At 38.1% G+C, this 15,251-nt stretch overlaps 2 protein-coding genes across 3 annotated transcripts in view; one reads left to right on the plus strand and one right to left on the minus strand.

Moving 5' to 3' along the window:
• Positions 1–15,251, minus strand: part of LOC105385764 (pre-mRNA-splicing factor ATP-dependent RNA helicase PRP16) — a 66,808-nt gene that overhangs the window by 47,435 nt on the left and 4,122 nt on the right. Inside the window, exons 4-12 of the mRNA XM_048631848.1 lie at positions 13,836–13,930; positions 12,488–12,690; positions 12,084–12,182; positions 11,572–11,701; positions 11,025–11,117; positions 10,552–10,686; positions 10,098–10,250; positions 9,602–9,701; positions 8,866–8,959 (exon numbers count right to left, since the gene is read on the minus strand). Of these exons, the coding sequence (XP_048487805.1) occupies positions 8,866–8,959; positions 9,602–9,701; positions 10,098–10,250; positions 10,552–10,686; positions 11,025–11,117; positions 11,572–11,701; positions 12,084–12,182; positions 12,488–12,690; positions 13,836–13,930 (1,102 nt within the window). The remainder of the gene's footprint in view (positions 1–8,865; positions 8,960–9,601; positions 9,702–10,097; positions 10,251–10,551; positions 10,687–11,024; positions 11,118–11,571; positions 11,702–12,083; positions 12,183–12,487; positions 12,691–13,835; positions 13,931–15,251) is intronic.
• Positions 2,506–7,506, plus strand: LOC105385762. Of its 2 annotated transcripts, XM_011556192.3 has the most exons (5): positions 2,506–3,097; positions 3,960–4,135; positions 4,857–4,964; positions 5,475–5,567; positions 6,644–7,506. In XM_011556192.3, the coding sequence occupies exons 1-4, from the start codon at positions 2,758–2,760 to the stop codon at positions 5,517–5,519; spliced, it is 669 nt and encodes a 222-aa protein (XP_011554494.2). In that variant the 5' UTR covers positions 2,506–2,757; the 3' UTR covers positions 5,520–5,567; positions 6,644–7,506. The 2 variants fall into 2 exon arrangements, with proteins under 2 accessions (XP_011554494.2, XP_011554493.2); XM_011556191.3 differs by lacking the exon at positions 5,475–5,567.

The following is a 15,251-nucleotide window of genomic DNA, read 5'->3' on the forward strand; positions in this document are numbered from 1 at the left end:
TGTTATCTATACTATAAATAATGTTGCAAATAATTATGATAAAGATACTTAAAATCCAAATACATAATTTTTGCCTACTTAAACAAGATTAGATAACATTCAAGCAGAAAACTGTGAATATTTTTTGCGCTCTGATTAATAAATTTATCACCTTAACTTGGCAAAACTGGGTTTATGAATGTTTAAAGTTAATATGATTTAGAACTTAGAAACATAAGAAAATAATTCGTTTGTTTAATAATTAGTTTTGAAAAAGTGATGTAAAATTTATGAAGTTAAATGAATTAAAGAAAAAATTGCCTCCTCTTTTTGTTAATTAAATGTAAAATAACAAACGTAAGATGTAGGTACTTTATTAAAAAACATGTGATGCGGCTGCCTATTTCCTCAAGATCGATAAACAGTATGCGTCAGATCCTCATGATACTGATAACTTCTCCTAATGCATTTCAGAAACTTTCCACAGAAAAATTTCATTGACGCAATGTGATAACAACTCTTAGTCTTATTACAAGAGCCTTTAATATTGTCATGGCTAAAAGAAAGGACAATAATAAATAACCATTTTTTACTTAAATACAAATGGATGAATTCGAATTTTCAGAAATCTGGAATCTTTACTGTAGGAATCTTACAAAAAATTAGCTGAGTTCGCGTAAAATCATAAATAAAATGTGGTAACTAAAGAAAAAACACAGTGGAAAGGTTAAAGTCCCTTTAGTGAGAAATCGGCGAAATTACTGCCAAAATTTGAGCTGGTGCATTAAACCTTCAAGTTTATCTCAAATATCAGTTTATTTCTGGTGTATGATCACATCAAGTACCTTGTGCATCTAGAATCTAGATCTTTTATCTGATTCACCAATTCTTGCATTGAAACTTTACTTGTGATAAAAGTTCCTTCTGTAGAGTAGAATATTTCTTCTGAAATTAATATTTCAATCTTGAGAACAAAATAATCAACTTAGTAGTCATGGTCTACTGGATTACTGGTAAACATATTCGTTAATTCATAGTAATTGATATTCAGCCAAAAAAGTGTAATAAAAGCATCGACAAACAATAAATTGCTTACGTCAAACTAAGGGATAGTCCTTGATGCACTTATGTGTATATGTCTTTACAGTAATGTAACAAATTATGTAGGTATATGACTATATGACTAAAATGATTCTAACAGAGTCGTCCGATAAAAGAATAAAATAACCCAGGCAAGAGAGATCGAGCGAAAATAAAGGTGTGGCAATCAATACAGCGATGCCTCATTCTTGAATAAGGTGCTGTTCAGAACTCCGACATCATTTCCATAATAAAAGAATGATCGAGATTTAATCATTAATTTGTAGTTATCTACACTATCGTTTTAATTAACGACATAACACAGAACTCTACACGATAGATATCATGATTAGCAATAATCAATGACAATTAACTAACAAATTGCACTGTGGGAATACTGGTATTACCACAGTACGTGACGCTATAAAACGACACCCGATATTTGCATACTCTACTAAACGACACGCTTTAATAATAGCGTCACAAGATCTGGCTGGCGCATCGAGTCTAAAAAAAGACGTCCACCTTGCGAAAGAAAAAAAAGTAACTTAGAAACTGCGCGTAAATATAAAACAGAGTACTTGTAAGTTAAGTAGGCGAATGAATCAACAGTGTGAGTAAACATTAAACTATGCCTCTCAACCGCAGTGATGATGGTGTCATAAAAGTGGTGTAAATCTCGTAAATCGCAGCATGAGGTCGTCTAGATAGCACTTCCGACGCGCACTCGGAAGAAATTGATTGACCGCTCGCTGCATTTATTGAATAGTTCATAAATTGTTGTGAAAAAAAACACGCTTGGCGCCGAGAACGCCGGCGGCAGAAAAACCGTTGGAGAGAAGTCAATATGCGGAGAAAAAGCGAAGCTGCGAGATATGCTAGTGTAAGTCGGAGAAGTAAAGTCGTTGACGTAGACGCCAGCGCCGTGGTCGGCGGTTGTTATCGCCGAGTGTATGCAATAGGGGAAGGGGAGAGCCGTGCGGGGGGCGGGCTGAGGTCAAACGCAGTGCATTCGAGTGAGCAACGGCGGGGAATAACAGAAAGTATTCGTCAACGTTATATTGTATCGATTTGTTTTGAACGTGTTAACAATACTGAATGTAGAGGATTTATCAATGAATTGATGGTTGATAATGAACAATTATGGTCGGAATGATGATTGAATTGTTAAGGCTTTTGAAATTAATAACTTAAATTGTACTTAAAACTTGCACTGAAGGTGAAATTGTATCACATGATGTCGTTAAGCAATACAAATCAAACAAAGAAAAGATATACACAAACTCTCAGTCGACAGATCTTACTATACGTCATAACAAACATAATATAACGCAACGAAAGCGATACCAGTTACAAACCGTAGTACACTCGCCCAACACTAGTCGGGTCAGACGGCGTCCCGCGCCCCCCGCCCGTCCCCCGCCGCTATATAAGCGTGCCCCCACGCGCGCGCCGCGTCATACGTTCCACGCCGCCCTGTCGATACGCACTCTCCTGATCGTTCGAGCACGCGGGCCGAATTGTGAAAGTGTCGCGACTAAAACGTGATTTCACGACAGTGAGAGTTCTCCACAACACCAACAGTCCAAAACATAGGCCGGTTGTTACAAATCCGTTGCAATTTTTATTGTGTCTCAATAGTAGGAGGTTGGTTGTCGGAGGGGGTGTTCTTCGTAAATAAAAAGAGGAGAGGGTTCAATGGAAGCGAGGTTCGTGACCTGCCGGAGTCTGCAGCAGATCAAACCCCCGGAGAAGGCCCTGGCGCCGTCGCCGCCGACGGTGAAGGGTCTCTTGTCGAGGTTCGGCAGCCAGGCCCAGGCGTTGTTCGCGCCCAAGAAGCAGCGCTTCGGCTCGTCGGTGGCCATCCACAAGCTCCGCGAGACCAAGTGGTTCAAGCATGAGGAGCAGAACATCCTGTGCGCGGTGCTCGAGTCGGGGTTCATCCTCGAAGTCAAGGCCGAGGACCCGCTGCCCCCAGACTCCACCGTCTCTCCCGACTACCACATGTACGCGGTCGCCATGTGGAAGAAGGGTAAAGGTATGTACAATTTTATTGCACTTACAACAAAACATTTATGTAGTCCACTTGTTCGACCCGTGTAACTCGAAACTTGTTCCAAGTCTGTTTGTGCAGATCGGAATGCAATTTGTGATCGTTAAAAACCAACAAGGACAGAGCGTCTGTGTGAAGTAACTTTTACTCGGTGATTTATAAACATAAATATTACAATGCGACGCCAACCTTGCTAAACTAGTTTTTATCAGTAGTAAGAATTGGAACACCGAGATAACAAAGCGAGTGTTGAAGAGTGTATTCAGAGCTTGACACCGGAAAGAATTTAATTAGCAGACATTATTATCAGTATGCGCTGCATACAGCGGCGTGGGTCGTTTACTATAATGAGTTGAGGAGTGAATGAGGTCGCCAGATGAATTGAAAACGCTTTCGATGTCCGGTTTTAAAATGTAACTCACGTAGACAAGGAAACAATAGTAAAATGAAAAGGAAGCTAGGTTGTAAGAGATTGCACCATTCAAGGAGCGAAACAAGTTTTCTAACCTCATGCAATAATTGTTATCATCGTTTTTATGTGAGATAACATCCGTGACGTTTGGTTTAGATTAGATAAATATTTTCATATTTCTGTATTCTTTATTCATTATTTTGAATTTGATCAAACATGTTTTGGCGGGACTTTTCTTATTTCTTTATCTCACACAAACATAAACAATCATGTGCTTGCAATTCTTTAGCGGCCCAGAATGCACTTACTGTTACATACGAGTGTTGTCCCTTTCTGGGCCAGCCTTTTTGAGAGCAACAAAAATAAAAAAGTAGAGGGTTTATTAAGTGGGCGTTGCTTGCAGTACTTATTTAATATAATTCATGATTTTTGCAGAAAAAACAAAGAACCCGGAACAGATAGAAGTCTACACGGTACAGCAGAAAGGTGTACGCAAACGTGTCATCAAGACTTCCTTAACTGCCTTCTGGAAGAAGGACTCGGTCATCCGCATCCACAACGTGGATGATAAACAGGAGACGCCTAATATCGAGAAAGATATTCGAGCAAAGGTAAATATTCACACCCATAAAAACCATTCATTCATTGCACTATTAGTAGTAGGCGCGACATCCTTCACAGATCCGTATGAGTCAATGCATGCATATTAAATGATTAATGATAGGACGCAGTATAATAAATATCATTGATCTTTCAAGTTCTAGATTACCATGGCCATTGAGTCACGTTTCTTTTAACAATACTGTGACATAAGGCCTCTAGGCATCCATTATGTAGCTAAATGCAATAACGGGTTACAAAATGATGACCCAAAAATTCACAAACAACCATGAAACAGTTTGTGCACATTAATAACTGGATTAAACGAGATTATTCTTTATTACAAGCCACACGAGTCTGTTTGTATGTAAATTATAATGACCCAATTAGAGTCGCATCTGCTACGATCAATAACTGACATAATGTTACCGAGTCATTTGCAAATGATGCTAAATGCTTTCTCCTTACTTCATTACGGGATATTAAAATACTTTTTCCCAGCAAAGGGACATAACGGGTTACCAAAATTATTACTAAACCCTCAAACCCTTTACACTGCATGATTCTGTCAGAGAATATTCGAAGCTCTTCCAAAGTTAGGTTTGCGACGTCAGCCTTGGAACCTCTCTTTACAGATAGCGAAAGCCTCCAAGCTTTCGCGATTTGGATACAGAGGATGAGGTCGGATGGTCCGCTGTGGAACATCTACTAAGGAGCTTCTACTGATTGCAGCTGGAGATGGCTACAAAGTCCCGTTTTGAAAGGAACTGGCACAACACCCTCCATTTCGTCCACTGGTGTCGATACGGCGAAACCCCGCAAGAAGCGCGCATGAGACAGGTAATTATAATTCCGAATTACAATGATAGACTTTAAGGATTTTTATTACGCTTCACTTTTGAAAAAAGAAAGAGATAAAACTGAGCGAAAATTCCAGACTCGTAAATACTATTACGTGTTACGTATCAATCAATAATTGATTGCAATCGGCAGGTGTTACCCAACCGTAACCTTTGAGCGAATTGTATTATCGATTGTGGAATGCCTTCAAAAGAAACCAATAAATCGCATGTGTAATTCAAGAGACTGCAGTTTAAGAAATGCATACAAAAAAGAGGGATGGAATGAATTCTGTGACTGTGTTGTGTCGTTCGCTTAAATTTTCATTTGTTTTGGTCATTTGGGCTTCTGCTATCTTAAATGGGTACTGAAAAGATACGCTGTGGAAAGAATCTGCGATCATTCTCGAACAAGGGATGCATGGGACCTCATCAAGGAGCGCATGGGTCTTCGTGGGACGAACAGGAGATAAACAAAACGGAATCGCACAAAGTAGACATTTTGTTGCAGATCAGCTTAACCACGTCGAAAACACCCATGATTATCATCTTTTGATGGTAGTCGATCCTGTGCCGTGACGTGGGGACGACTATACCGTTAATGGTGAGGCTTCAGAAATTATTGATCGAAAGTACCCAGTAATAGGCCCCCTTCTTTTCTTCTCTGTGTGTTGTTACTTTGGGTGGCAGGGAAGCACTTGAAATTGTAGTCAGTGTTATCTAAATTGGATTGATGCTATTAAAGAATCGATTGAAAGTGCTTTTCTGCAACTCTAGAGCAGTGTGTTGTTGTTATTATAGTACTTATTTATTTTAGCCATAAAAAAAGATAAAACGACTGACATAGCTAGTTAGAATGCGGATACAAATTATTTTGACTTTACTGTAACTTCTGGTTACGACCTTAACTCCAAGATGTTAAGTGGTATTTAATTTAATCGCATTGACGTATTTAAGACTAGCCGAACATATTTGGAGCATTTCGTGTTTAATCCCTTTAATCCTTCTGCATATTTGCAAATATGATAAGTTAATCCCTTTCAAGTGATAATCCACTTTTACAGTAAGTGCAGATAAGCATGATTTAAACTTGAAAAAGTATCATGTCGCGTCTAAAATATTGATCATTGTATGCAAACAATTTACTTTTACACGAGTTGTATAATTTGCTTCCAAAGCACTTGTCATGGAAATAGCAAGTAAAGATAATAATGGTTTATTAATAGAAACATAACGTCAAGCAAATATTGAATAACAATTGCTTAGACTTTATTTACGTGACATTGCCACTTTCAAGAAGAAGGTTTATTATTAGTATTTTTTGTGTAGGTATTTAACCTCAGAATGCTCAAACATTTCGACTTTATTATGAATGAATGTGAGGTGGTTTCCCCCTGTAACTGTAACAAAACTCCTACATTTATCAACTTTATGTAATTTATTGAACTTCGACCGTTGATAACTTGTTCTTGTCACTAACTTATTCTTATTATACTTAACTTTATCTGCTGCGTTAAAATTTTACGCGTAGTTATTTTTATTAGGGTCAATGTTAAATAGGTCACTTACAACATAACACAACTTTGTCATTATAAATAAACTTTTGTTTGTGGAGTTATTTGAGCCAAGCTATTTATCCAATAATGCCATCGACCTAAGTTTCCAATTTCCTTGTTTCAGATAAGCGAATCGCTCAAGTGGGGCAATGTTGGCATGAACATGGGCGTAATGCTCGTGAGCCAGAACCAGGCGAGGTCCAAAGCGAAGTCAGTCTGAGTCCAACTTGCCAGTGGACCAAGGCCCACTGGTGGTACCTGCTTAACTTGCTTCTGGCCAAACCGGCCACGAAACATCGCTAACGTTTAAAAACCTAATTTCAAAATTGGAATTTCGATTTTCCCGATGCATTTCGGGGACTACGAAAAGGAATTTGATTTCGGAACGCAAATTGTTCAGCTCTCATCTTGTTCTTTTAAAAGTTCAACGTTTCCTGCCAGTATTCTTTATTTGTTTTGTCTTATAAAATTTGCTCCTCTATGAATTGGTATCGCTGAATTAACTACGTATTATAGAAGTATTGAAGCTTTAATTTTACTTATTGTTAAATAAAATTTAATTCGGATTAAAAATTTGCTACAAGTTTAAACATTCCGGCGATAAGACAAACTAATCGGCTCTTGGCTAGTTGATAATCTCTAATATTACTTTATTATTGTATCACCTTAATATAAGTACCTTTATCTTTGGTCTGAGAGAGTGACAGACAGTCTGTTGAGTATTTTTCTCTCTTTCTGACATACTTCTGATTGATAAGACTGTTTAAAAATGATATGTTGAAAATATGTACTTACATTATATGTGGAAAGTAAAATGTTTGATTGGTAATGTTACTCTATGGCGCTGTTTATAATCTATGGTCTATGTTTTGAATTCTAAGACACATATTGTAACAATTTGTGGTCGACTGTTGTGAAAGTATTTTTTAAGTTAAATGTAATATTTATAATGATGAAGCATTTTTATAATAAAAACATTGTACAAGATATTTTGTTTCATTTATCAATTCCTCGTGTCATCCGGATTATAAGATAAGATAAACCTTAGATTTTGCAAGATATTGAAAGACATGATAAGGAACTTTTCTACTTATATTACTTATCAAATAATTAAAGGGTTACGTGACATTTTATCTATTAAATATTGTTTATTTTTCATTATAAATTCTTGCATGTCTACAAAAGTTCTACACGGTTTATCCAATTTAGTTAAACTCATCCTGAGAGTGTTGAACTTGCCTGTTTTGGATACTGAAAATTCTGAATCTAACTTAGGAAAATGTAAACTACACGTACAAGGCCCGCCCCCTATTACATTGGGACTAACATAACACTCTGGCGAAAAGTGGGTGCAGCAATGCACTTCTGCCTACCCCGCAAGGGAGTACATTAGTACAAGGCGTGAGTGCGTGTTTTTTTTTTTTTAAACTACACGTATATAGCTTCCAAGTGTGAGAAATGGGATGAGATCTCCGTGGGATAGTAGTGATAGCCCAGAAACGGGTCACATCTAGCCATTTAAAATGGGTGGTGAACATTTGAATACCCATGAAGCCGGCTCTAATAAATCATTAATTAGATAAGATTAAGTGCTTACATTTTGAATATAGTATGTATACAATACATGTATTATCATTAGTTTAAAATTACTTAGATACTGAATTCCCCAATATCTAAATGCCTGATCCGGCTCCGAAATATAGCTGAAGCCAACATCTAGAAACATAATATGTGTGAAAGATTTCCCAACCACCGAACAAGTTCATACTGCTTGGTTCTACATCTACAAATTCTACAACCTACAAGTGAATATGGGCTGTATGCATTCCTAAACAAGTCGCTAACGCCATCTATAGAATAGAAATGGAATCTGATGTAAATTAACGTCAGCGATGTTGACACAGTCTAACTAAAGATGGCGTTGGCTGACTAGTGTCACAATAGCTTACTAGATGTCACCACAAAGTACATAAGCAGTTTTGTTTAGGATTTTGCAAACATTTCAAAGTAAATAACATCAAGCATACGATAATGGCGAAAACTCATGCTATCTTCATAACTAATAACGTAATATTGTTACTTCATTCATATCTGCCATTTTTAGTCAATATTTAAATTAAAAGTTGAGGAAGCAAAACAAGTATGTCAGGATCGTGGCACGTGGAGGTCCATAGTCTCTGCCTACCCCTCTGGGAGACAGGCTTGAGGCATCAACACACAATGACACAATCTGGAATTTTACGCCCGTGCCTACGCATAGTAACTCCACTTCACTCCTGACCGTAATTTTCATAGACATTTATAAGCTACAATTTAAAACAATATTATTAAAAGTAAAACACTTACCTCACGCAGCAATCCAAATAGCATATCAGTGGACAAAGACCGCTCGTGCGCCTCGTCCATTATGATGGCCGAGTAGTTCTCTAAGTCTGGCTCTCTGTAACATGAAAACATAAACGTATTTTATAAAATAATTCTTGTCATTCTTCCCCTTCAAAGTTCTTATTCTAATAGTCACAAGTGGAAGAAAGGTGACCTGATGAATAAGTATGTAAAGTTTACATCATTATGAAAAAAAATGTACTCCCTTGCGGGGTAGGCAGAGGTGCATTGCTGCACCCACTTTTCGCCAGAGTGTTATGTTAGTTCCAATGTAATAGGGGGCGGGCCTATTGCCATTTTACGGGCACATCCAAGACCCGAGAACAAATATCTGTGTTTAAACACATATCTGCCCCAGCCGGGAATCGAACCCGGGACCATCGGCTCAGTAGTCAGGGTCACTAACCACTACGCCATTCGGTCGTCAGTTTACATCATTATGAGTGTGTTGTTTACGCTGAACTTGTTCAATTATTTCTTTTGCTGATTGTACAGTTGTACACTAACTAGACCCAGTGTTAGGCCGTATACAGAAAGAAAGTTGGGAACTTATAAGAGCTTACTTCTTCTGGGCTGATAAGCGCGGACAAAATATCCATAGTAAAATAAGCGCTTATAAGATTCCAGTTTTCTTTCTGTATACGGCCTTAGTTTTCCGGCGAATACATTGGTATATCAAACAAAAATAATAACTCACCGCAATCCCTCTCTCAGTAGAATACCGTCAGTCATGTACTTGATGACGGTATTGGGCCCCGTGCAATCTTCGAAACGAATGGCGTACCCGACTTCGTCACCTGTGAATTAAACTTTATTTTAGAATAGGCAAGGACCACAATATATTTACTCTATGGCATAGGTACTTAAATTAGGAAAAATATAGTACTATAGGTATATTCGATCTCTATGAAGATAAGAAGTAAATAAAGGTAAGGTTAATCTAAAAATAAGATAGGATGCTCTCCAGTTGAGTTGGACCGACTACCTATTATGAAAGAGAAACAAAATGACGGCTGTTGCATTTCTGAACGATTGATAAGCGGTGGTGGTGGTGTGTGTTCCGTGCTGAGGGTCGCGGGTTCGAATCCCGGCCGTAGTTATTTTTTTAAACGCCTTGAATTTTTCAGCACTTCATAACGTGTAAGATAGATTTGTGGTTTCTTCTTTGTTTTTTTTACTACATAAGTACGTACCTAGTTGAGTATTCATCTCCATGGACACTCGCTTGGCGACGGACATGGCGGCGACGCGGCGCGGCTGCGTGCACCCGATCATGCCGCGCTTGCTGTAGCCCTCTTCGTGCAGGTATTGTGTGAGTTGGGTTGTCTTGCCGCTGCCGGTTTCACCTAGGGATTAAGAGATGAGTGTGTTATTTTTAATTTTATTGCACAAATATATTAATAAGTTCTACCTTGGGCTTGAATTTCCGGGTCTCCGAGAAGTCTTAAGTAACCTAGGTCATCTACTGGCTTATTGGCGTGAACTTGGGTGGCTTTATAGCTAGTCACCCCGTAGGTACTTCACGCATAATGGCCCACTATAGTGGCTAAATGCGGAAAATCACATCGCCACGATAGATTGGTGAAATTACATGATTCCTAGTGTAACATGTTAGAGTTAATTAATATATATCCTTGGTCTACTTACCGACAATAATAACGACGCTATTCTCCCTGATAACTTGCAGTAACTCTTCTCTGCAAGCGAAAGCCGGTAGGAAGCGACGTTGCTCGCCTATAGACAACTTTTTTACGAAGTCGGATTTCGACTCTGGTTCTTCTTCTGTAAGGATTGATATTGATTGTATTACGATGAGTTTCCTAGTATTGTGTGAAAAAATTGCTGAGGCGTATTCTTATACGATGCCCAATATCAATAATGGGCATCGGATAAGATCAAAGATTCTTCGATCGATAAGAGTTTCAAAGAAAGGGGGAGGTCTTTATCCATTTTAAATAAATAAGTATTTGGGAAAATGTAAAGAAATTTATTAAAATATACTATTTATAATTATTTTTTGTCAAGAGGTTCAAATTATTGTCCTAAAAATAATAATTAATGTGTTATTTGTAGTTTGTATTCATCAAATTAGTACAGTAGTTAATATTTCATGTACATACCAGCATTTCCCAGGTGATCCGAGTATTTGTACGCGTCCTTATTCGGTCCATCGTCCTCTTCATCTTTCTCCTTCTGTATGCCCATGATGTTACCTGAAACCAACAGTAAATTAATTATCAAACAGTTATCAATGTGTCAGGCAGGCCCACTGTCCCTTCGCACCATGTTTATATTGATTAATTAATTACGCCTCATAAGGAGAGAAATATAGAAAAATGGTATCTGCCATTTATAAATACAGGTTGCATATTAAATATCAAATCAGTCAATCCAAAAAGAAAGCCGTTGGGAATCCTAATGTATGGACCCTTCGTCACTGAATATAAAGGTTGGGATTGTAAATAAATTGTGTTTAATTAAGTTCGGTTTAAGTTGTCCCATCATTTCTGTTCAAGAGTTGTTTATTTGTATGGAAGAAATCGCGTTAAGGCTTAAGTCCGCCTTTGGTACATAGACTGTTAACTCTAATGATCTGTACCCATTTTGTAAAATACTGTTTCTATCTGTATGCAATAAAGTGTTTAAATAATTATTCAGTGCACTTACCGAGTTTAGTTCCCTCCAGTTTCCAGTGTTTCTTCTGCGCCTTCCTCCGTTCCTTCTGTTCCCGGAACGCCTTCACCAGCGCTGAGCCTTTACGGGCGTTCAACGCCATGTCTGATGTCGGGTCTTTTACCTGGAAAATGAGAAAGTAAATGCCATTTTATTTTGTTTAGAATTGTTAATTCACTTGGTTTTCTTAGTCAGTAACTCAATACATGAGGTAGTAAAGAATAACGGTGCCTACGCATAGTAATACGTCGCAAGCCGTATCGCCATTTTTAAATAAGTGAAAACACGATGTTTTCGTTAAATGGAAAAAAATACATTTTACAGTAGGTATGGGGCAAAGAAAACTTACCCTTGAGACCATTCTAGCTAAGAGGGGTCAGATTTTTTTGCCACATACCAGTCAAGATTTGAAATAACAGTTTTTAAAATTAGTGGCTGTTCCGTTTAAATATGAACCCGTTACGCTATCACAGCTACAGTAACGTTCTATTTTGTTAAATACTCACAGGTATAACCGGCTCCGGTTGTTTCGTGAACACGATTCTTCCATCCAGGAAAGGAGGCACCAGGTTGTGGACCAACAGGTGGACGCGGTCGACACTTTCCTGAAATTATAAATATACTTATTGAAAAACCATCAGCATTACAAGACATCACATCCCAAACTGTTGGGGCACGGGTCTCCTTCCAATGAAGGAAGGGTTACCACACTAGCCTAGTGTTGACTTGTAGACAGAAAATGCAAGAATTATTGTCTTAATAGTACGAAGTATGATAATACGAAGACCTTATTTGGTTTTGTTTTTGTGGTGGGCATTAAACGGTTATATTGTTCATAGATGTTTTTGTGTATGCGTGGTACAGTCATGTGCACTATCATGGTGCAAAGGAGTCATGTTAATATTAATACCTCTTCCAGATCGTTGTTGACGTTGACGGCGTGCACGACGCCGCTGGTGAGCATCCTGTTCCGCTCCCACAGCTCGTTGTCCTTGTCTATCTGCTGGCGCTGAGCGGACACCTTCCTGTTGCCTTGCTTCTGGATTTGCTCCTCCTTCTTGGCTATGTATTCGGATGTCGTGCCGGCGAATGGGTCGTTTTCGTCGGTTTCACCTGCAATTTTAGAAATATTTTTGTGTAACCAATGTAGTGTAGTTCGGAAGACCTGATGAAGGCTATTTAAAGCAGATTTGAAATGTAGAAAAACAAAGTCTTGTAAGGAAAGGATAGGTATTTTTTTTCTTATGAATAGATCTGTGACATCACTTTTATCAAACTGGCCATCCTCTAGGTGTGTTTTTGATGATTATGTATATGTCGCAGGCATCTGGTTTAATCTCCTGTTTGATTGAACCGCTAGCCCGTTCATTGGATGACGCTATTCAGTTGTATGACTAAAGAACAACTCGTCAAGTGGTTGACTGTAACGTCCAACGTCTTGACTGAACGTTATTCAGCGAAGTCGTTAAATGGGATATAGTATAGCAACTTTGTAATGTCTGGTTAGGATGAACATGACCAGACAAGAGTCAACAAAAATACTATGTTACAAAATGGTTACAAAGCTCTCATCTCACAAATTAACTAAACAATAACAATAAACGTACCTTGATATTGTTGTTCATAATTATCCAGTTTCAGCACATTTTTTTCTTTGAAACTATCCGCCGGGGCGGTGTAATAATAGGTAAATCCATGTTGTCACACTATCTTAACATAAATAACGCACTTTAAAGCTAATTTATTTGCAAAAAATAACAATACAAGTGCTTTTTGTGTCAGCTGTTCGCTGTTAGACGCCATATTTGTTTTATTCACCACCTGACTGATTTTAAGTCCGCTAACTAGTTGGACGTTTTGTGACGCTTGTACAATCAACGTTCGGCCTAGTCATACAACTGAGTAGCGTCATCCAATGAACGGGCTAGCGGTTCAATCAAACAGGAGATTCAACCAGATGCCTGCGACATATACATAATTTCCTCATTTTAGCTTCACAAAACAAAAGAAGAAAGACTACAAGTGATATATGGTGTATTTAAGATAAGATAAGATATTCTTTATTTGCACACAAAAATATGGACAACAATACAAAACTTAATCTAACACATATGTACAAATGGCGGTCTTATCGCTTAAATCAATAATAATTGTATAATATCACCAAATTCAATCAATTTAATTAATCATCCTTATCATTCTTGTTAACCCTAATATGAGAAATAGGGCTCTAAGATTAATATGTAATAAAAGATTACCTTCACCCATGTTGTACCAGGCTCTGTCCAATTTCTTCTCAGCTTCCTGCCATTCAGAGTCTTCCACATCTAGTCCACGCCTTGAACTTACGAACCTGTAATAGACCAAGGAGAGTTTCAATATACAAAATTAAAATCATAAGGATATAGGTAGATTTTAATATTAAATTTATAAATGAGACAACAAAAAAATTATGATTTCTTTTTCTATAAGGTTCATGGGTAAAATAACGAAAACACATTTAAATTGGTGAATCTATGTATATCAGATATCGGATTAAAGTGGCCACAGTCAGCACAGATAAAAGAGGATGGGCAAAAATATATGGGAGCTGGGACCACCCTCCAATAGCAGTAAGACTAACGTCGTTGGATAGGTCTTGTCAATAGGAATAACTTTTGCTTTGACAGCTTTGTTGTCACAGTTGTCCGTTCAGAGATATATGAATTATAAGTTCCGATACTCGTCAGTTCATCTTACTGCTATTGGAGGCTGGACCACCCTCCAATAGCAGTAGGACTAACGTCGTTGGATAGGTCTTCTCAATAGGAATAACTTTTGCTTTGACAGCTTTGTTGTCACAGTTGTCCGTTCAGAGATATATGACTTGTAAGTTCCGATACTCGTCAGTTCATCTTACTGCTATTGGAGGCTGGACCACCCTCCAATAGCAGTAGGACTAACGTCGTTGGATAGGTCTTCTCAATAGGAATAACTTTTGCTTTGACAGCTTTGTTGTCACAGTTGTCCGTTCAGAGATATATGACTTATAAGTTCCGATACTCGCCAGTTCATCTTACTGCTATTGGAGGCTGGACCACCCTCCAATAGCAGTAGGACTAACGTCGTTGGATAGGTCTTCTCAATAGGAATAACTTTTGCTTTGACAGCTTTGTTGTCACAGTTGTCCGTTCAGAGATATATGAATTATAAGTTCCGATACTCGTCAGTTCATCTTACTGCTATTGGAGGCTGGACCACCTTCCAATAGCAGTAGGACTAACGTCGTTGGATAGGTCTTCTCAATAGGAATAACTTTTGCTTTGACAGCTTTGTTGTCACAGTTGTCCGTTCAGAGATATATGACTTATAAGTTCCGATACTCGTCAGTTCATCTTACTGCTATTGGAGGCTGGACCACCCTCCAATAGCAGTAGGACTAACGTCGTTGGATAGGTCTTCTCAATAGGAATAACTTTTGCTTTGACAGCTTTGTTGTCACAGTTGTCCGTTCAGAGATATATGACTTATAAGTTCCGATAGGGGGTTAATTAAATATTTTCTTGGGAAGAAAAATAATAGCACTGGTGATTCTTTAATTATTTATTATTACAATTACACTATCTGCACTATCAGACGAGATCTGGGCATATTGGATAACAATAACTGACGATAAAAAACAAAAAGGGCAGCGG

This window comes from Plutella xylostella, chromosome 29 (genome assembly GCF_932276165.1).
Source record: "Plutella xylostella chromosome 29, ilPluXylo3.1, whole genome shotgun sequence".
Lineage (NCBI taxonomy): Eukaryota > Metazoa > Arthropoda > Insecta > Lepidoptera > Plutellidae > Plutella > Plutella xylostella.

Coding starts and splice junctions, on each gene's coding strand:
- LOC105385762 (XM_011556191.3), top strand. CDS start 2,758: ATGGAAGCGAGGTTCGTGACCTGCCGGAGTCTGCAGCAGATCAAACCC. Junction 3,098..3,959: donor CATGTGGAAGAAGGGTAAAG/GTATGTACAATT, acceptor TGATTTTTGCAG/AAAAAACAAAGAACCCGGAA. Junction 4,965..6,643: donor AAGAAGCGCGCATGAGACAG/GTAATTATAATT, acceptor TCCTTGTTTCAG/ATAAGCGAATCGCTCAAGTG.